Source organism: Ptychodera flava, chromosome 12 (genome assembly GCF_041260155.1).
Source record: "Ptychodera flava strain L36383 chromosome 12, AS_Pfla_20210202, whole genome shotgun sequence".
In the NCBI taxonomy this organism is placed as follows: Eukaryota; Metazoa; Hemichordata; class Enteropneusta; family Ptychoderidae; genus Ptychodera; species Ptychodera flava.
This window is the reverse complement of record NC_091939.1, coordinates 28112015-28137800: the sequence shown is the minus strand read 5'-3', so window position 1 is coordinate 28137800 and position 25786 is coordinate 28112015. Positions and strand designations below refer to the sequence as shown.

The 25786-nt window shown below is 35.8% G+C and overlaps 1 protein-coding gene across 1 annotated transcript in view; it reads right to left on the bottom strand.

The window, feature by feature from the left end:
- The window catches only part of LOC139145548 (uncharacterized), a 30553-nt gene extending 11360 nt beyond the window's left edge, over nt 1-19193 (bottom strand). The window contains exons 1-12 of the mRNA XM_070716777.1: nt 19018-19193; nt 18703-18852; nt 18247-18453; nt 17505-17825; nt 17118-17251; nt 16163-16313; nt 15739-15813; nt 15019-15110; nt 11718-11780; nt 3000-3065; nt 1638-1706; nt 1462-1518 (exon numbers count right to left, since the gene is read on the bottom strand). Of these exons, the coding sequence (XP_070572878.1) occupies nt 1462-1518; nt 1638-1706; nt 3000-3065; nt 11718-11780; nt 15019-15110; nt 15739-15813; nt 16163-16313; nt 17118-17251; nt 17505-17825; nt 18247-18453; nt 18703-18852; nt 19018-19129 (1497 nt within the window). The 5' untranslated portion in view covers nt 19130-19193. The remainder of the gene's footprint in view (nt 1-1461; nt 1519-1637; nt 1707-2999; nt 3066-11717; nt 11781-15018; nt 15111-15738; nt 15814-16162; nt 16314-17117; nt 17252-17504; nt 17826-18246; nt 18454-18702; nt 18853-19017) is intronic.
- Between the last annotated feature and the right edge of the window lie 6593 nt (nt 19194-25786).

Here is a 25786-nt window from a genome sequence, read left to right as displayed (position 1 = left end):
ACTTTACCAAGTCATAATTCTTGGAAATATGAGACAGGGAAATACACTGCAAAGCTTGTATTAATAAATTACCAAACTAATGAAATCAGCTGTAGAAAGTATCAGTTTTGTCCGACACTATCACAAAGATTCTTACTTAACATTTATGTAGCAGAGTGCGACAAAGCATTGATCATTAACAACGATAACTAAATCTGTCCCCTGCCCAAAAATACTGTATTTACTACCGTACCTGGAAATAAGGACGACTGCAGAGTTTTCATGTAAATTCACAAACACCACAAAAGTTTGGTCAAAATAATCATACATAAACTTTTGAGTGACTTCCCAGAAATGACTGTGTTACTATATCCTCAGACTTGGATTTACAAAATGCTCTCTAGTGTCGATTTACAAAATGCTCTCTAGTGTCGCCTGATCACATGAAATACCTCTCGGTAGTTGTGTTAATTCAAACATACTGTTCATGTTACAAAGTCTCATTACACAGCTCGCTGATTGTCCTAGATATCGTTAATAAGTGGTCGACAAGAGCCGCTAAAATTTTCGAAGTCAACTTGCTGCTGACATGACATGTATACATATGCGTTTAAGTTTACTGACCTTCAATGCAGTCCAACTGCAATAATTCTTTCTGTCAGTCTTCTCCTCTGAACTCTCTCGGGGTGTCTTTCTGTCTGTCATCTTGTTATACAAGGAATGTTTTTTCCACTCTTATCTTACTAGCTATAGACCTACACAGCTACTGACTGTCTACGCTTGGAAAAGCCGAACGGAAAAAAGGTCATCCGATCGCAATGACGGCCATGATAAATATAACAGTGATATAGCAGTTTTGTTTGAGCATTTACTATCGGCCAAACAACTTCCAAAAATGGAATCCCGACCAATCATTTTCAATGTACAAAAGGATGTAAATTTTTACCCTGGCTGAAGCTGGGGGGGGGGGGGGGGGGGTTCTTATATGGCTCGTTAAAATCGTGAAAGCTTACAGAAGGAGGTTTCTTGCACGATCGCGCCGGCGGAATCTTTCTGCTAGTTCCATGATGTTTCTTTTTTTTCAAAACTTAAAAAAAAGTCGTGACGCGCAGGTTTTCACATGACGTGATGACGGGAAACAAAACACTTTTTAGGCCTTACCTATAAGACCCATTTCGCCGCGCTTGAATTTAATCTCTTGACATGTAAGGCTGAGTGCGGTCAAGTCAGCTGTGATCTATAGCTGTGAATTAATAAAACAAACGCATGGATTTTTTTCAAATTATTCCTGTCAGTGTCATACTATCCCAGCACTTAGTCTCGGATATCATGCCTGAAAGGTTTATTGATGGAAACTTGGTCTATGTATGTTATAAATATATAATCCACCGCCTTCCTCACTTGTGTGACTGCATCGCGGACTCATGATTCCACATGTGGCGACAGTATCACCCCTCGCCTGCGGCTCGGACGGATACTCACCTCAGATGCTTCCTTGGAATCTTGATTATTTGCTTCATTATTATCTTGTTGATCATGCTATGGTAAAGATCATTGAAAAGTCAAGTAACTTTTTCTTTGTAATAATAAGACGCATGACACTGAAAAACATGGACATAACCTAATTAACATTCGGAAGGTAATATAAAATTACTCACCTCAGATGCATTCTCGGAATCACTTGGGCCTTGAGTAGGCTCAGTTGTATTATTATCTTGTTGATCACTCTGTGGTGAAGGTTATTGACAAGACAATTTACTTTGTATTTGCAATCATAAAACCAGACAAATCAATCAAAGAATCGGAATAACATAGCAAAATTAAAGTACGAAGTAGATTATAAATATAATGTGAAACAACTCAATGTCTTTGATGTAATTACAAAGTTGTATGAAGTTATTTTCGTTATGAGGTGTTGACGCTTCATACATCTCTTTTTAATCACATTCAGATTTTGAGTTTCCGAAACATGTACTTCCCTTTTTAGTCGATATCGAATAAAAGATTCAGAAGATGCTTCCTATCTCCGTTTAATCAGTTCAATCGACAAACTAATACGGTCAGATCTGGTAACATATATTGTAGACAATTTTAATACCAAGAATAAGGCGCAGTAATAAATAACCTGATACTGGTTCAAACAACGCTCTTGCTCAATTTGCGAGCTTTGCCGTTCGCTTAAAACGTTATATCATAACTTTCTAAAATTCAAACTCAAAGTATATTAAACAAACACCGGTCTTATACCTGCTGTATTCTCAAAGTTACAAAATACAATGTTACACCAGACGTTGAGAAAATTAAGATTTGGCTGTTACTTATCACATTGCCACTGCCTTCAATGATTCGTTCAATACTCTCGTAAAATCAAATCTAGAAGAAACAGTAACGCCTTCTGTGTTAAGGTTAACTATCTCTCAGCAAACAAATCTGACGGCAATACTGCACTGAAGGTTTTTTAATACACAATGATCACCACTTTTTACCGTTGAACTCTCTTAAAAATAAACCCCCGCCTGACGAATAACGCCTCACATATTAAATTTTGTTACTGAAATTATAGTAAATGAAACCAGATTATGGATGTAATTATACTCTGGGAAGAAATGTGAATTATACACCGTAAAATTGTGCCTCCCTATGTGTCAAGCTGTTTACTTGTTACACAAATTTGATGAAATAACTCCCGTTAAGTTAAATAATTTCACTTTGTAAAATTGTCTGATGTAATTTGCGTACAGATTGAGTTGGCAAAACTATAACCCTGAAACGTAAATAACTCTGCCTCACACCTGTATGACATTTTATTTTCATTATTACCGGGCAAATGGGTATACATAAAAACGCTCTTCGAGAAACAGCAACCATGTGAATGTTTTTTATTTAAAGTAAGCACATGTACATACATTTTGCTGATTCATAACAAATATTTGGCACACATTTTAGTACGCATAACACTCCAATCAATAGACCTAAGCTAATCAACAGTATTTAGTTATCGGATGGTAATAATATTTCACCTGAGATGCATTCTCTGAATCACTTTGGCCTTGAGAATTTTCTCTATGATTATCTTGATGATTAATCTGCGGTAAAGATCATTGACAAGACAATTTAGTTCGTGTGTGTAATATTGAAATCTGACATATTAATCGAAGAATAAGAATAATATAGTAAAATAAATGTATGAAGCAGGTTATACATAAAATGCGAGGGACGTCACGGTCTCAGGTGTAATTACAAAGTTGTATTAAGGTGGCGATGCATGTTGCAACACAGATTTTTCAAAACAATATGTCATCAAAGATTACAAGGAAAACCTTTCATACTATATATTTTCAAAAAGCAGGGTCTCTTAAGTTTAGTATGGTCGCAGTATTTTTCTCGAAGAATGAAGTATTTGTATATTCGGGGTAAAATATAAATTTTGGTATTAATCATTAAAATCAATTTAAGTCAAAACATGACATTATTTTCTAAAATGTAATATATCACTTTAAAGAACAGTATATGTAGAAAAAATGACTCTTTAATTTTGCTTTATCTATACTCATTGCAAAATGGCATGGGTTTAAAGACTGACGCTCAATAAAGTGATGAAAATCATGATTAGCAAACTTAGAATGCCACTTATTCAAAAAGGTAAGAACTGTATTGCCTATACCAAACAAACCCATTTTGTTAAATAGCACTTAAAGAATGTAATCTTAAAATTTCAGAAAATTTGACCCAGCCAGAGTGGATTTCAATTCTTCGAAAATTTTGAAATTGAGTGAAAAAAGAAGCCCGGAAATCTGGTTATTTGCATACATTTGCATAAATTAACACTTTTTTATTATGCAACTTACAACAGCTTGACAAGCTAAAAGCTGCACCCAACCAATATTTAGGGGCCCAAGCCGACCGGCTGGGACCCTATTGTTATTGCTCAAGTTCTACTGACTTCCTCTTCTTCTTCTTCTGCCGTTTCTTTGCTCACCTAGATCTCTCGAACGGCTGAACGAAAACTTCTCAAACTTGCAGGGCTAATAGGAGCCAATTAGTACTCGTGCACCTGACCCTTGAAATTTTGATTGGTCACGTGACCTGGCGGCCATATTGGATTTTCCAAAAACCTAAAGATGGCTTCTCCAGAAGACATAGGGGTCTAGTCGATTTGAAATTTTTTGTATAGCAAGGATGACCTAAGGTCTTTAGAATTTGCAAGTAAAATCGCATGCGGTCACGTGACCTTGGCCGCCATATTGGATATTCTAAAATACTCATTTAATTTTTAAAAATCTTCTTCTCCAGAATCAAAACACCGATTGAGCTCAAATTTTACTCATTTTACTCATTACAGTGATCTCATTCAAGCTTGCAAAAATCATTTTGATCGGTCACGTGGTTTGGCCGCCATATTGGATTTTGTGGAATCACAATTTAATCTTTAAAAATCTTCTTCTCAAGAACCGATTCACCGATTGAACTAAAATTTTACATATATCATCTGAAGTGTGATCTCTTTTAAGTTTGCAAAAGGCGTTAGGATCGGTCACGTGGTTTGGCCGTCATATTGGATTTTGCAAAAAATCGTAATTTAATCCTTAAAAATCTTCTCCTCCAGAACAAAAACACCGATTAAGCTGAAATTTCACTCATGTCATCCTAACAGTGATCTCTTTCATGTTTGCAAAAATCATTTTGATCATTCACGTGGTTTGGCCGCCATATTGGTTTTTGTAGAATCACAATTTAATCTTTAAAAATCTTCTTCTCCAGAACCGATTCACCGATTGAACTAAATTTTTACGTCTATCATCTAAAGTGTGATCTCTTTCAAGTTTGCAAAAGGCGTTTTGATCGGTCACGTGGTTTGGCCGCCATATTGAATTTTGTGAAATCGCAATTTAATCTTTCAAAATCTTCTCCTCCAGAACAAATACACCGATTGAACTAAAATTTTACACTTATTTTCCTTAGTGGTAGTCCTTTTAAGTTTGCGAAAGGCATTTTAATCAGTCGGGTAATTTAGCCGCCATATTTGATTTTGTGTAAATCTCAATTTAATCTTTAAAAATCTTCTTCTCAAAAACCAATACACAGATTCAACTGAAATTTTACTCATATCTTTCTTAGTGCGAGCTCTTTCAAGTTTGCGAAAGGCATTTGGATCGGTTAAGTCGCCCCAATGTTCATAAGGCTGTAGTTTAAAACCTCGTCAGTCAGAAGATCGATTAGTGATGTATGTTATATTGTACACTTGAAAGTCAAAGACGGCACAACAGACTGCAATGCCTGCTGTCTAATTCAGCTAGCAGTCCCACGAACCCTAATCTCGGCCCCTTGTGTAAGGCTACATTGATGCCAGGTTTTGTACGCCAGGTGACGTTGTCAAGTATACTGCCACAGAAGTACTTAGAGGAGTGTGCTCCTAGCTTTAAGGGGTGGCCGACTGCTGTGATTGACTGAATAAGAGCGGGACAAGGTCCCGCCAGGGCACAATTACTGGGGTCTACGCACAGCTAATATGTGAGTGTCAAGGATCATAAATGAAGCTGTTCGGGTAATTTTATATGTAGGTGTCTGAATGCATGCTCACTTGTTCGTCACGAGTAAAAAAAGAAAGATACATGACATTGCAAGCTGTGGTGATTTGTTTTTGTTTCTCTATCTGACATGCATGAAGTGGCCCTGGTGTCTTATGTAACTGAGAGCATGTAGCTGATAAAAAATGTAAACAAGAACACATCAAGCCAAACTCTTAATGTCGTAAAAATTGCTGATACATATCCATTAAAACAACACTTTGTTCTGCAGCTTGATCGAATGTCACTGTAATTGCTTTGTGCCATTGCACGCCCGGTCTGTGAAATCGCCGAAATTTGCCCGATATTTATCAGCGATTTTGGGACTCTAATATCGATACCAGACAATACTAGAATGACTTGTCCTGTGCCTCCTTACGCCGGATCTGTGAAATCTCCGATATTTACCCGATATTTATCGGCGATTTTGGGACTCTAATATCAATACTAGACGATAGTAGAATGACTTGCCCTGTGCTTCGGTACGCCAGATCTGTAAAATCGCCGATATTTACTCGATGTTTATCGGCAATTTGGGACTCTAATATCGATAGTAGACAATACTAGAATGACTTGCCCTGTTCCTCGGCACGCAAGGTCAGTGAAATCACTGATATTTACCAGATACTATATATAGTTATCGGCGATTTTGGGAGTCTAATTTCCAAATCAGACAATACTAGGTTCTGTCAAATCGCAATAAATATCCGATATATATCGGAAATTACACCACCTTACAGATCTGGTCAAGCCCGACTCTCAAGGACTGACTCTTACTTTAATACTGAACGATATAGATTCTGTCAAATTGGGGGGAAATGTCCGATATTGGAGATTTCACCACCTTCTGACCTTGCAAGTTTTGGTCAAACCCGACTTCCAAGGACTGACTTTAGCTTCGATACTAGACGATATAAATTCTGTCAAATCGCGGGTATATGTCTGGTATATATCGAAGATTTCACCACATTACAGGTTTTGCCAAACCCGACTTCAAAGTACTGACTCTAGCTTCGATACTAGACGATACTAGCTAGATTTTGTCAAATCGCGGGTTAATGTCCGATATATATCGGAGATTTCACCACCTCACAGTTCTGGTCAAACCCGACTTCCAAGGACTGACTCCAGCTTCGATATTAGACGATATAAATTCTGTAAAAAAATCGCGGGTAAATACAAGGATCATGAATGAAGCTATTTGGGCAATTTTATGTGAAGGTGTCTGAGTGCAGCCGTATTTTTTTAACAGAGATAAGGCGCGCAGGTTAGACTGCACCGAATTGGCTTCTGTCAACTTGATCTGGCATTTCTATGCGACCCACTATCCCAGCCCCTACGCAGTGTGAAAAGGCGTTGGTCAGAAGCATTGATAATAACTTATAACAAGCTATATGCATCGGTTATGTGTTTTACGTTCATATCAGAGAGTAAAGTCTGTCATCGCGCTGTAAAATCTGGTCCATACTACAGCAAAAAATAATTGTCGCGAGCTCATTTTTCAGTTATTGATGTTTGTCATGTGATGATTAATATATCATTACAATACCCATGACAACAACTCGCTGGAGCACAGTCGTGGTGACGATGAGATAGACGTTAAGTTCCTAATTGAAACTAAAATGTCAATATTATGAAGTAAGGGTGTTTTATTGGATAAACATTATATGCTGTTTGTCATAAACATTTTGAAACCGGAAAGTGAGAGGTAAAATAATTGTAGAAAACTGTATTGCGTCATTGTTGCTGAAATCACAGGCTATCGACTCAATGCCGGCGATTTGAAAAATCGTCACTCACAGCCTGCAGGTAAAATGGAAGGTCTATGATCAGACCTGGACGCTCTTGCCATTGTTCTAGGTCTAAATAGGTGCGACCATATCAGTTGTTAGTGTAGCTGTTCAGAATGTTTGATTGCACAGCTTATTACAATGGGAACACTCAGTAAACATGCACTTCCTCAATTCCAAGGTTTTGAATATTTACGAATTGGTGTGTGGACTTGAGTGAGACCAAGTTCAGAAACAAAAATGCTAGAAACGTTTGCTCCAAGTACTACTACTGTCACTATTTAGTCTCAACAATCAACTCTTAGCACTTTCCTTATGTGTTTTATCCAAACACTCTACATTAGGTGCCACACAATTAATTCTTTGTTTGCCGTTCGCGTGCGGGTAGGATTTTCAATGGACGAAATCTGAAAAACAAACATAAATCGCCTGCTTGAAAATAAGGCGCGTTGCCCTTCCTGTGTTCGCAATGACGCAGGCAGTGTTTCCGCTGCCTGCTCGCAAAATCGCAAATGCGAGAAAAAAGTAGTGTTTGCCGAGAAAATTTAGGCAAAAATTAGCCAAACTTGCGAATCGAAAATTGCAGTATGACGTCATCACTTTGTCTGTCCACGCGCTGTCCTGCATTCAACTTGAGACGTAATCATGCTTTATCTCTGTGCATCCCTGACCTTATGCGTCAGAAGATAGAATTTGTAATACATACAGTAATGAATAAAATTGTGACGAAATAGCTCACAATCCAAAAGTACCAATATGTTTACCATGACTATTTGACTACAATGTTACTAAGTTTTGGGTTGGACAACTTTGCACAATGTGCCTACAGATTACTGCGTGCACTGTGCAGTATAGTGTCGTCGTCAACACTGAAGGATCGAAGTGACGGTGAAACTAAGCAAAAACGGCAAACTTTCGATTTTGACTTAAGCAGCTCCACCAATATTGGAGAGAAACCACCCCTAACGCATGTTCTAAGCGCAAGTAAAGATGTGACATGGAAAGAAAGATTATGATGAGAGTAGGAAAGTCGACTGGAATTTGTAAAGTTAGGAACGGCATGGTCAAAAGCATACGGCTTTTTTTCAACGTAGAGCGAGTAAGGCACTCCTGAACGGTAAAAATGTTGGTGGTGTATTGCTGCAAACAAGAAAACATCTTTACTGACATTAGGAACTTGTGTGAATTGGCTTCCTTAAAAATTTCGCAAAAATTTTCAGTGTATTCTGACGTGATATTGTAAACAGATTTTCAGAGAAGGCGCTCGCTCGTCCGCCGAGTACAGTCGACGTACTTCCGCATTAAATATTGTGCAAATGCGCAAGTCTTGTCGCGATATTTGAGCATTTAACTTGACCGTCAGTGAAACAAAAAGATGTTTCTCCATATCAAATCATAATGTGCTTTATATTTTAGGGTTCTCTTTACATAATAGACATGAACATTTGGATTTATGATCCGTGATTTCCGCGATCCCTGGCATGATTCAAGCTGGCCGTGAACTTACGCACTGACGTTTTTGGTGATGATCCCTGACCCTGTGCGCTGTCCGAGCATCGCTTGCAAATTCATGGAGCTACAAAGCTCCATGCTAAATTCAAGCGTAAAGCAAATGTATTGAAAGTCTAAAATGCACACATTTCTCAAGTCTGAGAATATTTTACTTTTGAACTGCTATGAGAATGGATATATATAAATTCGTTTGAAAAACTGGCATGCTGAAGCAGGTTTCGTGCCGTTGTCTATAGCGCGATATGAACAGTACTGCATTGAAAGCCATTACAGGTTTGTAACTATTAAATATAGCTGCATCGCATACGCCTAACTTTTGACAAGTATAACTAGCCTTTAAAGTTACAGCTAAGGGAGCATTTCACTCAACATAAACAGTGCTCAGGACAAGTATTATTTGACACTTAAAAGAAGGAATCGTACTCAAGGCTGTTATGATTTGTTCAGCGACCCACTCTTCTTACCGTAAAAAATTGTAATCTTATTAAACAGACAGTAGTTTTAACTTTTACCACGATGTTTAGCATTTGTTTCCTGAGTGACAACTCCATACTTTGTTATTGCCAGTAACTTTTGCAGTTTAATATTTGGACTTTTCAGGTTTTGAAGAACACCTTCGGTTCTACCCAACAGTTTGAAATTCATAGTGTACAGGTCATCAACACAACTAGTACGCCAAGAAAATAAAATGTTTCTTTCTTATCCTAGACATATTTCAAAAATTATGTGGTGACGCAGGTTTCATTTTTCATTCTTCAATCAACAACGCGGGAAAAAATGACAACAACATACAAATGCACGCAGAGATAAATGTACAGCAGTGTTGCTTTATTATTTTTGTACAGCAACAGTTCAGCGGTTTGACTTTAAGTGCAGCATTTGCAAAATTTTCACAGAGTAATATAAGAGTGAAATACGTGTACAGTTCTGAATGGAATGTTAGTGTCAATTATTTAGTTTACGGTTCTGTTTTATACATGCACTATCGTGATGTATTTTTTGCAGTTTTTTTCATTTATTTCCTCATGAGCAGAAAATAGGTGGACGCAGCAGATCTGAATTGACACGCGCAAGGATAAGAAAAAACTTTATTTTTCTTGTCATCACATCAGTCTGTATGGCTTACAATCAGTGGAAACTTATTGTAATGCTATGTCCCCTTTGTCTATGACACACACTTTTCAAAGTCATGTAAATGGGAAATGGGGAAAACGATCTTTGACACGAAGTTTTCATGTATAACAACTAGTTTAATTAAGGATTTATCAACACATAGGACACATGGTAAATTTCCAGAATGAGCTATGATGGTATACATCAATTGTACTTAAAATTCTTGTTCGCCTCTCTCTGTCAAGCATACTTTTCAAAATCATTTTAAATGAGAATTGAGATGCGTGAGCTTTTAAATGTATTTCCACATGTGTTAACAACTAGTCTAAAGATTTCTCTACACTAGAGACACATGGAAGCTCAAAATTTGCACATTGTATCATCAGTGCAAGTACTTTCAACCATGGCAACCGCTTGGGCCCCGACAACGCTGCTTGCAGCTTTAATTTAATCTTGGGTTTATTGATTAAGTAAAATTGAACGAATATTCGCAGAAAAATTGATTTTTGAGCAAAATACGCTTGTTGGGTGCAGTGCTCCCTTAAGTTAATTTCATTCGTTCTGAGGCGATGATGTTTCATACACCTCTATTTAATCACTTTAAGACTTTAAGTGTTCCAGATAGCAAGCATAAACTTATCTGTATCTCCCTTTTTATTCGATATTAAAGAACAGATTCAGAATATACTTCCTATACTCGTTCAATCAATTCAATTGACAAACAAATAAGAGTAATCGACCTGGTAACATATTTATAGGCAATGCCAACACCAAGAATAAAGCTCTGTGATAAATAACCCGATACTGTGTATGGAACAGACCTCTTGCTTAGTTTGTGAGCTGTTGCCGTTTCGCTCAAAACTTAATATCATAACTTAACATAATTCAAACTCTAAGAGATCTAACACTCTGTGATATTTAACATTATACTGTGTATCGAAAAGACCTCTTGCTCAGTTTGTTAGCTTGTGCCGTTCGTTTAAAATGTTTTATCATAACTTTATAAAATTCAGACTCTAACAAAACAGTATGGTATGCTCATTTTGATTGTCAGATTTTCAAAAGTAAAGCGAACAAGGCCGTAATAGTTGTTTCTGGTGATTAGTGTCCATGAAAACCACATACTTATACCTACAAACGGCCACAACGCTCGAACATACATCTGATGCTTTTGTAAACCAGTGATCAAGAATTTGTTCAACTGATACAGAGTCATAAACAAAGTGTATCAGAACTTTTTCAATTCTGCCTCAAATTAAATCTTTACCATAAAACATCCTTGAATATCTTCTCCTTAGTTTTGACTTTATTGTTGCTGCTCCTTAAAATTAGTTGGTGGTGATGGGAAATTGCCAATACAAAAAGTAGAGAAACATGCGACCTTTTTCATAAACACTGCATAAAAACCCTATAATACTTACTGTATTAACATGGATTATTGCCTGTATTATAGCTGAAGAGTGCATATACAGATGAATACAGACAAGAATCCATTTTTTGTATTCAGCAAGCTGTATTCATGTGGATTCGTGTGAATTCACGTGTATTTACTATAATACAGGCTACTAATTAATGTGAATTTATCTGAATTATTGGGTTTTCATGCAGTCATAAATGTTATTGTACAAACAGAATTCATAGAAATATTGGCATATTGAGGGAGGTTCTGTCCATATAAAATGAGTGCATACAATATGCAACAAAGAAATATTAAACACCATTGACCATGAGATACAAAAGCACAGAATTTACTCACAATATCCATTGGCATATCGGGTTCTGGATCTCTTTGATTCTGCACTTGACGAACAACAGGAATCTAATTACGAAAATATTGCGACTAAAACCGTATTTATACAACCATTTTCAGTAAAAGAGCGCGAAGCCACTGCAGTGAACTGCAATAAACTGCTTACACTAATTAGTTTCAGCTGTAGCCGTGGCCACTTTGGTGTTGAACAAGGCTACTTGATAAAGACCAAAAAGTCTGCTTGTACAAAGGCAAAACTAGCTCTGTCTGAGGCTCGAATTGTAAATGAGAGTTTACGATTGGCACCCTGTGTTCAAGATTAAGATACAATGTAACATTACCATGCACTGGTCCATGTACAAATCTTTTTTATTTCAACTTCCCCAGACAAACTGTCTGCATGGGACATACAATGTTGTCGACTTTGCCAGCTGGTTACAGCTGAAACTAATTAGTGTGAGCAGTTTTATTGCAGTTCACTGCAGTGGCTTCGCGCTCTATTACTTAAAAGGGTAGTAATACCTTGAGAATGTACAAACGAAATGCCCACTACCAACACCGACTTAAGGTAGCTACATACCTTTTAGACACTTTCAGATTTTTATTTTTTTCTCAATTGAACACGTCCCAAACCCCAATAAAGTATACATTTTCTGAAAGCCCTGATATAGAGCTATCCGACCAAGCACAGTACACAGTCATTATTTGCATAAGAGTCACGTGACAAGCGTTTTGCTGAACCTTCCAAAAACCGGTTTTTCCCGCCTTATGCAAACACGGTGCAAGATTTCCGGTTGGAATTTCTTCATTGACAAGCCTTGGAAGGTTCAGCAAAACTCTTGTCACGTGATTCTTTTGCAAATAATGACCGTGTATTGTGCTTGGTCGGATAGCTCTATATCAGGGCTTTCAGAAAATGTATACTTTATTGGGGTTTGGGACGTGCTCAATTGAGAAAAAATAAAAATCTGAAAGTGTCTAAAAGGTATATAGCTACCTTAAGGTTCTAATCATGATAATGTGTACTTTACAATTGAGCAATCTCTATTATAATTCTGAATTATTATAGTGGGATACATAAGTGACAGTGATAGTTTCTTTAGTTCCCCTCAGGCTTCCGCTATGACTCAGCCTTTCTAAACTACCGACAGAATATAAGTGTCTTACCGAGCAAGGAATTTAAGTGACACTGAAATAGGGTCTACGATAGCGCATCGTTAACAAACCAGTGTCAGTCCAATGAAATATACAGTTGCCCTTTATTCCTCTAGATTGCTATGCACACTAATTGAATAACAATGTCCTCTAATTCTGATAAAGCATCAAACTATTGTCTGAAGTTCTGAAATAATTCAAACACATGGAAGAAGATATTACAATGTTCTCTAAAGCCGACAATTGAACGTAAAGTTAGCTGGCAGCGAACAAGCGTATTGGTATTGCAAAGTAACACGCATATGCTGAAATCGCATTTACCTTACGTACTCCTCAACTATGGTCGATAAGATATTTCTTAAATACATACTCTATGATTATCAAATTTTAGAGCGATGTGCAGAAAAAAACTTATTTAAGATAATATCATGTAACTATCAAAAAGATATTGAAATATTAGAAAAGGCGATTTTTAAGGCCTTAAAGTTGCTATAGCTGTGAATGTGTAATAAACCGATCTCAAAATATCCTAAGTTTTCCAAGAGTTTTCTTTGACTAAGACCCATTAAGACTGAAAGGTTTATAACACTGTCATAAGTATCGAAAGTGGCATGTAAATTCAAACGTTTTACCATCATTTTAGATTTCCTGCCATTTTCAGAAGCAAATTATGTGACAGAGAAAATAAATATTACGACAACATACGGTCGGCCTTCGTGTGGGTGCATTCAAGTAAATGGCATCATGCTAGTTTCTTGGATGATTATAATGTGTATGGGCACGAAATAATGCATTTTAGTACTTTTCTATGGGGCGCCATTTTACGGGTGCGGTACCCGTTTATTATTAACGTCTTAAAATATGAAGTCGTGGTCGAATCAGGCAGCTGTGATACGCCTATACATGTCCTTCAATCAGCACATTTACACTAACCAACGTTGGTTTAAAAATAAAATCATAAAAAAAAAAAATCATATAATTTGCAGCTATAGGTGAAAAGGACATTTTGCTGTGACAATAATGATTTTGCTGTAGAATACCATTTTCACAAGTATTTTGCGTTATTTCTTACATATAAGGTGGCTTCCACAAGCTGCTGAATTTGATAGTTCACCATTGCACCATAACGACAAAATAAGCTGATTTACAAATCATGCCCTTCCCCGAAAAATCATAGGCCATCATAGTAGCGTTGACTTGAATTTCGCTAGTTTAAAACATTAAGCGGCACGAATCCTCTTGAAACGTGTTAGGTTAACGTCAGCTTGATACTGATTAATTTTTCGTGTGAGTAAGGCCATGGAAATTTTGATAAAAATGATGAAAATAACGCCCGCAGTGATGCTTTTGCAGAAATTCATGCTCATTGCTATGATTTTCATTGGCCTTATATCTCCTGATATAAACACAGAATGCTACAGCCATAATTCACAGCAGTCTGCATTTTGATTCAAGCAGGCAACTTTATTTTCAAAAACACTTCAAATTCAAGTTCAAACCAAACAAGCATCAATGCAGGTATCAAAACTTAAAGGTCGGCACTATTTTTCACCCCAACTATCTGAATCCGGAAGTGAATTAGTATTCCGTATGCTGCAACTAATCCCTGCAATTCCCTCCAAACTCATATTGAAACACAAATAACCGAAAATTGTTTGTAGCAACCATGTAGGAGTACCCACTCAATAATTATCGCTAGTTTGCTTTTCTATACGTCTTTATGTTTCCTTTCATTATCGTTGTGTAATTAATCAATTTGATCACCCCAGTCTGTTATTTCACAAACTTTTGCATAATGTCACTAACACTTCAAACTGCCAAATAATAAGTGGGTCGAACATTTGAATGACCGTCAAGTATTATGCTCTAACGACAGTGTGTCTATTTCCTCATTCATTCAAATACTTACATGAAGAAATCGATTGAAAGTTGAACATTAGAAATATGTAGATTTTCTAAATTTTCTTAGAAATTTCAAATCGGTTTATCGGTATGCCGCTCAGTGTTCAAATATAACTGCACAAAAATCACATAGTTTTATGTTTTACGCAACGTTCGATGCTCACGGCTCGGCAAGGTCTGTATGAGAGTGGTCCCTGCTCGAATAAACCACTTTGCCTGCTTAGATGTGTTATTTTACGTCGCTATTTACCTTTTTTCGATGGAAATACATGTACGCAATGACACCGGCAAGGACGAGTATTATTATTCCTTCAAGTACTACAACAGCAATAAAGCAGGTACCTGGAGGTAAATGCAAGTTAGTAAAAGGCAAGAATTAAATATAAGTTTACTTGTTCTTCGTAACCTATCTACGATGCCAAGGGACACTGGTAAAGTCCAGATCTCATTAATTAGCCAACATATAGTTCTCCTGCCACGTCTAAAAGACACTAATCCTACGAAAATATATCAAAATGCACTCAACTTTCAATGTTCTGGCAAAATAATGAAAGGTCTTGAGGAACGGATAGGCCATGGCGTTTAAATTTCTTAGTATAATACGTTTATATGTGATTTGTTTCCTTGTGTAGATTTGACACGCATAATTTCGTCAGTGAGTGAAATAACCGGTGTAAAAAGGATGACCAAATGTTGTATTTGAACTGTGGCCGGAAATTTTTAAATAAATCTCAACGAATATCAAAGAGTCACATGTTACCTTGACTAGTATGGCATTAATATAGATGCTGACAATGACGAATCTTTCACAGTGTAATTCAGAATATTACTTTCAACAATTGGGCTATTGTATGCAAAAAGGCTACACAATCTCATTGGTCACTGCACCTTTATTTGAAACGACAGTTTATGATTCGTCAATAATTTTGATCCCATGAGAAAAATTATAGTAATGTTGTGAATGACTGACCTGACCAACAAGAATTAGGATTGGTATCGGACTTCGGAACGGGTGTTGTCAAAGTCGTACAATTTTTCTCCGTTTCTAACATGCAAAAAAATAAATTATCGCCAGAATTTATTGTTAATTACTTCTTAAGCTGTAGAAATGGAAATTTGGAAACAATAAGTCAGGATAACGTCCAACAAAACTATTACTGCCAAGCACTATTGTCGAACTAAGGAAATGTCGTGGGCACGCATACAGATAACGACAAATATGTAGTTCAAACTAAAATCATGACTTTGGTCTTGAAACAAAGTGTGCACGATCTGCCTTTCAGTCTTTTGTCGAAACTAAAAATTCCAAACGTCTGACATGAAAATACATTCAGCATTCCTAACGTATATGATCATAATACATTTATGATAATATTGCATTACATTGTACACACCTGTAGTGTTGGGATAGATACGTTCGTCGCAACACTTTTTACACTCTTTATTATTTTCATTGTATAAGAAAAAACACTGAATAGGGCCCTTAGGTTTGGGACAATTCCTTTTCTTGAATTTTAATTCTCCTAAATGATATACGATTATTGACTGAGAGAGAGAGAGAAGAGAGAGAGAGAGAGAGAGAGAGAGAGAGAGAGAGAGAGAGAGAGAGAGAGAGAGAGAGAGACAGACAGACAGACAGACAGACAGACAGATAGACAGACAGACAGACAGACAGTGTTAAGCATTTGTTAAGATGTGAGAAGCATCCACGACAAGCATTGGATTCTCCAGATTTCATGTGCGTATAGTGGTAGAAGTAGCAATTATTATTGTGGCATGCAACTTCCCGAGTTGCCCCGTTCAACAGATCAGTCAGAATTTCCTCAAACATGTACAGATACAGAAGGATTGACGTTCAGTTAGATTTTACCACTTAGAAAGAGGATTTACAACTTAGCTCAGATTTAAATATAAAGATTCCCCCTTCTTTCTTAAACTTTAAACAGGTTTAAACCTTGCAAGATTTCCGACAGATCTAGCAATGTAAGAATAATAAGTTTTTCCGTAATTAAAGGTTTGGTTCGGACGATTCATCTAGTTGAAAAAACACTTTCGTTACAGATGTTCACTTTTAAAATTCCCACGAGGAATGATGTTTGTGCAGGTGACATGGGTGAAAATGTCATTGGTAAGCCAGACGACTATATATATATATATATATATATATATATATATATATATATATATATATATATATATATATATATATATATATATATATATATATATATATATATGTGTGTGTCTGTGTCTGTGTGTGTCTGTGTCTGTGTATATATATAAAGTACAGTGCATTTATAATAATTTTTTTCTTTCAAACAAAAATGAAGACGGATGCCGGGTTATTACCTTAGAGGTCGTTGTTTGTATCGTAACGTTGCTCCCTCTAAATATCGTCGAGGGAGTTTCATCTTTGCAATTGCACTCCATTAATGTGCCCAACTCTTTGTTATCCAAACTACAGTTACACGTCGGCAGTATTTCTGCAACCGATGGAATCGAATGGTCATTTTATCGACATAAGGAGAAAGTGCCCGTGAATGTAATTTTGTAAAATCAAATATTGTTCTGTTTCACCACGGCGAAAGCGCACAGCTTGAAAGAATCGTTTGTTTTGAACTGTTATCAAAGCTCGTGGAAAGAGATGCGAGATGTTGCGAGATATGATGATAAGGACCTTGGATCTTATTGACATTGGATGTAATGATTTTGACAATCTTGATGTATCACTCTTACCTGTGACTGTTAGATAAAACGTCATCTTAGACGAGTAACCGAGACCGAATGTTAACGTCACAGGATAATTTCCTTCCATTTCTTTCGTCACATTCTCGAAATTTAGGGACAGATGCTTATTTTTAAAAAACACAGATACTGTCATATCTGTGTGTTGGTTACAATCTGTTAAGGTTCCGTTAGTAATGTTAAGGTTGAAAAGATGATTGCCTCCTTCATTTTCTATTCCAACATCTGGTATATCTTTATCAGCAATATACATTACCAGCGAAACATTGGTGTGTTGCATTATAATCGCTCTGCTTTGATGTGACCCTTTTTCTGTGAAGGTGAAAATATGAAACACATGATTGTTAAATTAAGACAATTCCTTGAAATCATCTTGCGATGTTCTCCTTTTAATAATCGTGTACTTTCGAACAGCAGATTTCCGGGCTCATTTGTGGTCTACAATTTATTAAAATTCAGGAATACATACTTCTCAGAAAAATTGAGCTCCGGTTTTTCACGAGAGCTTACCATTGAAAACTGTGTCAAATTTTTAACATGTATGATTTCATAAATCTTTATAAGAGTATTCTTTTCGATTAAGAAAGCCTGGGTAAATAGCAAAGCTTCCCAAAAATCTTTTTCCATTTTTATCAAAACCGAAATAATTTGTCCAAATTATTTGCCGTCGAGAAAAATATCGAACAGTTGCTTAGGAAAACCAAATAATACAAAACGGACAGATCTTTCTCACCTCTTACAAAAACATGTGTGTGACCAAACTCTTCATCATTATTAACTAACCACCAGGCGAAATGAGACTCATCATGGTAGCTGGCGTTGACTTTCAGTATTTTCAGCGTCAATTTAGACGTCTCATTATTACTTATTAGCAATTCAAAACCAGTTGAATTTTCGATTTGTGGCACTCCATCGGTGCATACAATGGTAGACGTGTTTCCTGACGACAGAACCAAACATATGTACAGTGCATAAGTCGTACACGCAATCGCGATTGTAAACGAGAAAAAGCTCAATATGTGACATGAAAGATAGGCTTTGCAAAAATCAACCTCGGTAACAGGCCATAAGTGAGGTTACTTGCTACCGTGTTTAGCATGATGATGATATCTACATTGGCAACAAGCCGTTTCTTATGTGTAAACGTCAACCATTCATCAGATTGATGAAATACGTGTCATGTACATACCCTGCCCGTCTGTAAGATTTACACAGATTGGATTGTTCTTGTCAAATTTTCTACCGCTATCCAACAACAATGATGAACCTTCTTCCAGGTAAATGTACAAGTTATCTGACGGTGGTGCGTATATTTCAGTGTCTGTTAATGCCTTCACTCCTGTAGACAAATCGAAACAACATTGATTGTGAGAAAAGGTGACTGTAAAATTTCATGATAAGTAATATATTAGTAATGCCAGCAAAGTGAAGTGTTTTTAACTGACACCTCGTCGTCGGTAAGAAGCTCTTCGCTCGATTAATGAAATGACTGTCATGTACGTACCGTGCACGTCGGTTAGATTTAAACATTTTTTATTTCCGCTTTCCAACAACGGTGAATCTGGGGCAGGAGCGTCTTCTTCAGTGTCATTTAATGCTTTCTCTCCTGTAAACATATTGAAAAAACAAAGCCCTTATGAGAAAAGGGTGATAATTTAAAATTGCACGAGGTAAAATAACCGATTGCCTGCAAAGTGATTACAAGCTGAGATTAAAATTTCCCCTGTAGTAATAATAGGAAATCGAGGGACATGTATACAGATGTCCTTCGTACAGGACTGGTGTAAATTGTAGTATTCCTTTAAAAGTTAAACTTGCAGGACGGGTGCCGTCGATACATCCTGTCAGAAATATTTATTGAAAAGTGTTGTTATATTGACTCAGTTTGTTCCATTTGGTACTTTTCGGTTTAAATATAGTGATCGCCGCTTAGTTTGCAGTATTTTTAAGTGTGAATTCAACAATCACTATATGTAGCATTTTAATAGTGCAGTATGTTGGTGGAAGAGGGCAACAAGAGGTTAAAAAGGAAAACGATAAGAAGTAAGATTCGAGTTGAATAAAAAAACATGGTTTGCAGAAAACACTATTTCAGCAGCTGCAATCCACCTAAATTTTCAATGTTGATATTCATTTGAGGGAAACGTTATATTTCAATAACCAATAGTTATCAATTAAATGAGAGTTTTACGATGTTTAAACGTTATACTTAATTTTTTCCCTATTTTCCGACGCTTTATTCGTAGGACGAAGTTTTTCCTTGTTCTCCGAAGCCTCATTTGCAGGACGAAGTGTCAACATCATCCACAATAGGAAGAGATAGCCATTGACAATATTTCGATTCCTCATAATCTGAAAAGGGAACAAACATGTATGTAACAAAGTAGGCTTATGCCTTACACCTCTACATCTGGATATGAGACGTATAATTTAAACTATTATTTCAGTATAGTATACAGAATGTAAGTGCCATGAGTGCCTTGCTCTTTATCAATCCCTCTATTTTACTGAATTTTCAATACAGGATGGGTAGTTCTGTTAATGCACAACTGTTGCCGAGGTTACCTGAAGCAAGATTTAGCGATGTATTCAATGCTTTGTGGCCCATGTATGGTATAGTGAGTTCTTCATGAACTTTGCAGCGTGTGGAAAGTGCAAGAACTTAGCTCTGTTAATGTACCACCTTAATTCTACATTCCTCATTTTACACAGTAGTTTTGAATGGTGACTTACGTCATGAGTTGAATCCGATCGAGTAAGTACTAAATTTACATTGTAAATAAGATTTTCCTCTCTTGAATAACAATATTTTAAAACTTTTAACACATACAGCTACAACATGCAGCTACATCATACATAATTTGAAAGCTTATTATCTCTACTACAAGAACATTGACTATGTTGAACTGTCAAGTGGGGTCATAGCCCCTAATTTGCATAATTCACACGGGTATCCAATTTGCATAAATGCAATATAAAATTACAAATTCACTGATTCTACTCTAAACATGCTTTTAAACTATCGAGTGAAATATCAAATGAAAGGTATTTGCATGTAGAATACTAAATGGATATCTAAAGAGATGTTTCAATTGGTTTCACAGAAATAATTTCATATTTATATTGAAAAGTATTTTCCCCTTTTGAATAGCAATATGATAAATATTTCATCACATACAGTGACTATATACAGCCAAATCATACGTCATTTAAAGCTTATTATCTCTTATTTAAGAATATTGACAATGTTGAACTATCAAGTAAGGCCGTAACCCTAAATTTGCATAATTTACTCAGGAAAGCAATTTGCATCAATGCAATATAAAATTAGAAAATTCATTAACTATTCTGAACATACTTCTAAACTGTTGAGTGATATATCAAATGAAAAGTATTTGCATGTAAAAACAAAAATTGACATCCAAAGAGATATACAAAGTGGTTTTACTGAAATATTTCCATATTTGTAGTATAAAAAGTTATTTTCCCCTTTTGAATAGCGGTATTTTAAAAAATTTAACAGCAGTGTCAATGCAACCACATGCATTATGATGTGCAAAAAGTGCATAGAACATGGAGAAAAAACAGCTGAAATGAGGTATGGAAATGAATATTTTGTTTGTTTAATGTATGTTTCAAAACACATGCATAGCTCTTCTTGTCTGCATTATTATCTATAACCGATGTCTAGTTTTTACAGGACAGAGAGTGTTTCTCCAAACATGCCCTTTGTATGGAGTACAATATACCCATTCACAGCATATGAAAACCTTTTAATGTTTTAATGTTATATATATATATATATATATATATATATATATATTATATATTGATTTTTAACATATATGGTCAATGATTTGAATGCGGACATTTTTTTGTAAAGATGTGTTGGAAAATATCAACCATTACTATTAAGTCCAAACATAAAAAAGATCCCCATGAACGACACTATTGTAGTTGTTGAAAAGTAACTATGTAGCCGAAACAATGTGTGAGAGTAAGCTGTAGTCAAAGTTATGGCATGATTCATGATCCAAGTCATTCATGGCGTTACAGTGTCATTTATTTCCAGTACATCTAGTAATTCTACAAATTAATCATCCTCTTCTTAAACAGTTTTGTCATGAGTAAAAGGGTTGCCACAGTTGTAGCTACCTTGTGCCTGGAAGATTAATTTGACAACAGACACAACAGGTGACATGTAACAAGAGAAAGCAAACTCCACACATCGTTCATATCTTATAGTTATTTGAATTTTGTTTACGTTATGTTTGGCTGTTTTGTGTAAAATGTGTTGATTTGCCATTGCGAGACGTACCCCTAATCTACGTATCCTGCCCTGAACCCGCAATGGAGTGGAAAGACTACTGTGACACTGCGATCCTTTGACGCTACCTTTCGAGAATAGAGTTGTCTTCATCAGTCGCTTAAAATTCGTTTTCGGTGGGTGAAACGTGTGCCCTACTTGACCACGTTGTTTCACTAAAGTTAAGTTTGATCAAGTTAGGAAGCTAGAATGTCTACCGTTTCGGTCTGGTTGTGTTTGTGGATGCTCAGGTGAATCGGAGATATAGTGTTGTAGGTTTTGTTTGGCATAGGTGTAACGCTTATATTTCTCTTTCATATGTTTGTGATTAGGCTACGTTCACGAATAATGGTGGTGAGGGGCGGAGGAATTCGGGCTGGAATCGAAATTTTGAGGGATAGTAGAGGAGCACTTGAAAGTTTTGATCTGCCTATAGGGGACCTGAAAATGTTTTGGTTTCCTTTTTAGTTTTTGCGATTCAAAGGTTTCGAAGGCAATTCAATGAAAATCGAATAACAATTAAATGCCATCCGATTGTTCTAAAGATAGTAATAATCAAACAAGATCTAGAATTACTTTTACTTATTTTTTTATTTCATTACTTTTATCTCGAAAAAATCTTGTATTTTGTATCGTATTGTTGTGGCATAATTGTTCTAATGTATCGTAATGTATCGCCTGTAACAAATCCTTAAATGTTGCCGTTTGATTGCATGAACTGGAAACTGGTATCTGTTGGTTTTGTGTGTGTGTTCTTAAGTCGAGAATGTTAATTTGTTGCATCGATGACCTTCACAGATAATGAGGTCTAAAGATGTGATTATTTGAAAAGAGCTTTCGAAAATTTCAGAGTAGGATGCATTTTTTATGTTTGATATGAATTTATTGAGCTCGTGTTTGGTTCCAATGAAAATCATACATTGTCTCTGAATCTCAGTCTGAGCGATATTTGTTCTGTGTGTTGCTGAATTATTCTTATTTTGTATATATTTTTTTCTTATTTTGCATAATGTGGGCAATATTCATATTTACAGCACAATGTTATGAATATTAAAAATAAGTCAAGGTATTCGCGATTTAAATAAAAATATTCAATAAGAATATTTTAGATACGTGTTTTGAATTCATAGTTCTTTTCTACATGCCAATACCTGTCATTTGATACATCACTCGATAGTTTAAAAGCAAGTGAAGAGACATAACAATGGATTGTTATAATTTTATATAAGACTCATGCAAATTAGGTACCCGTGTGCATTATGCAAATTAAAGAATTACGGCTCTATTTTGCAGCTGCATATCGTCAATTTTCGTGAAGCAGAGGTAATAGGCTTTCAAGTGCCGTATAATGTGGCTGTATGATGTAGTTGTATGTGTTTAAATTATTAAAATATCGTTATTCAAAAGGGGAAAATATATTTTTCTATATAATTACGAAAATATTTCAATAAAATCATTTTAATATCTCTTTCGGTATCTATTTTGTATTCTACATGCAAATACCTTTCATTTGATATATCACTCGATAGTTTAAAGTATGCTTAGAGAAGTTAATAAATTCCTAATGTTGTGTCACATTTCTGTAATTTGCGTACCCATGTGAATTACGCAAATTAGGAGCTACAGCCGTACTTGACAGCTCAATATTGTAAATTTTCTTAAATTACAGATAATAAGCTTTCAAATGACGTACGATGTAGCTGTATCATGTGGCTGTATGTATTAAAATTTTTAATATATTGTTATTCAAAAGGGAAAAATATTTTTTCAATTTAAATATGAAAATATTTCAGTGAAATCAATTTAAATATCTCTTTGGATATCAAAGTTGTATTCTACATGCAAATACCTTTTATTTGATATATCACTCGATAGTTTTAAAGTATGTTTAGAGTAGTTAACTGTAAATTTCTGATTTTACATCGCATTTATGCAAATTGGGCACCCGTTTAAATTATGCAAATTAGGAGCTACGGCCGTACTTGACGGCTCAATATTGTAAATTTTCTTGAATTACAGATAATAAGCTTTCAAATGACGTACGATGTAGCTGTATCATGTGGCTGTATGTATTAAAATTTTTAAAATATTGGTATTCAAAAGGGGAAAACAATTTTTTCACAATAAATATGGAAATTTTCAGTGAAATCAATTTAAATATCTCTTTGGATATCGAAGTTGTATTCTACATGCTTTTACCTTTCATTTGATATATCACTCCATAGTTTAAAAGTATGTTTAGAGTAGTTAACAATGAAATTTCTAATTTTATATCGCATTTATGCAAATCGGATACCCGTGTGAATTATGCAAATTAAGGGGGTAGGTCCTACTTGGTAGCTCCACATCGTCAATTTTCTTGAAGTACAGATAATAAGCTTTCAAATGACGTATTATGTGGCCGTATGTAAGGGGGTACATTAAGTGTGAAAAATAGGTGAGTCTGCCGCTCGCCTATAAATGTTTAAGTGTAAGGCTTACTCAGTACGCCGTTCTTCGTATACGGCTATTGTGATGCTATCAGTGAGACGTCGTAAAATCGATACTGGCTAACGATTAGTCCATTAGGTGCTAGCATAGTAGACCAAAGTAAGTGATTTGTTTATTCCTCCCCTCATCTGTCCGTCGGTTTAAGGGTCTCAGAGAAACTCACAAAGGATAGACGCAACTCCTCTGTATCCGGGACAAAAGTTTATACCAAAACAAACTATTAACCCATCCGTTATACTATTTACCAGCATGGTCCTGATACTCGACAAATAACACTAAGCTCTTTAGCACAGGCTATTTCCTAACCTAAGTTTGCACATGCGACAACAGTGAGAACTTCATGAAAAAGAGGAAAAGATTATTTGCATTTAGTGATATAAAAATGGATCATACAGGACGGGAAACATCCTTCACCTCTAGAGGGGAAAATTTGATAAAGCGTTATACTTATGTCTTTCAAACGAAGATAATAAAACTAATGCAACCATATTCCATATTACAATCAAAATAATTTTAAAACGTCTGAACAATATTTCCAGAGTGACCTGACATACAGTATAGAACGAATAAAAACCTCGGGACTACATCTTCGCCAGATCAAAAATCAAACAACGCAAACAAACAGGCAAAGGGAATAATCGCAATATCGGAATTCTCAATATTTTGCACCACTAAAAGAACAAAAGATGTGACTGACATAATGTCCCCTCCAAAAATATCAAAGGATAATACATTGGAGTCTATCAGGCAAACTATTGACAATTTTCCCTCACAACAAAACTATATCTGTACATTTATATGTAAATGTACTTTGCTTGAAATGGGGAGGAAAACGTGCATATGTGTAAAAGAAATTGGATTTGGAATTTCACCGAAATGTTGTTTCACTATACATGGTAGCCTATGAGGAAACTGAATAATTTTTCCAATACGAAACTATGCAAATCTGTGTTTTATGTACTCTTGATTATTCGTATAAATGTACTTGATTCGACTTTGGTTGTGTGTGCAAGAAATTTGATTTGGGAATTTCACCAAACTGTTGATTCCACTATACATGGTAGTCTATGAGAGTACTATGAACAATTCATTCCGATATAAAACTTACTAACTATAAATGTGCATTTATTGACGTTTGATAATTGATATACTCTTTTCGATCTGTTCCATATGCTTTTTGTCTCTTTAATGTAGGATACCACTGCATCTTCTTTGCTTGTGAAGCTTGTCGATAATATGTATGTATTTAAAAGAATGAATGTATTTAATCGATGATTTCCAATTGGGAAATATTATATGGGAAATCGAAGGTTTGGTCGTAAAATCAGCTTCTATTAAAAGTGACCCCCATGAAATGACTCTTCCCATTGACAGTTTTCTAAAAGTGACCCTCCAAATGCCCCCGCTTCACCCCCACCTGTATTACTTAAGACTGCCTTAAGGCAAGCCTGATAATAACGTTTACGTCAGTTGATAA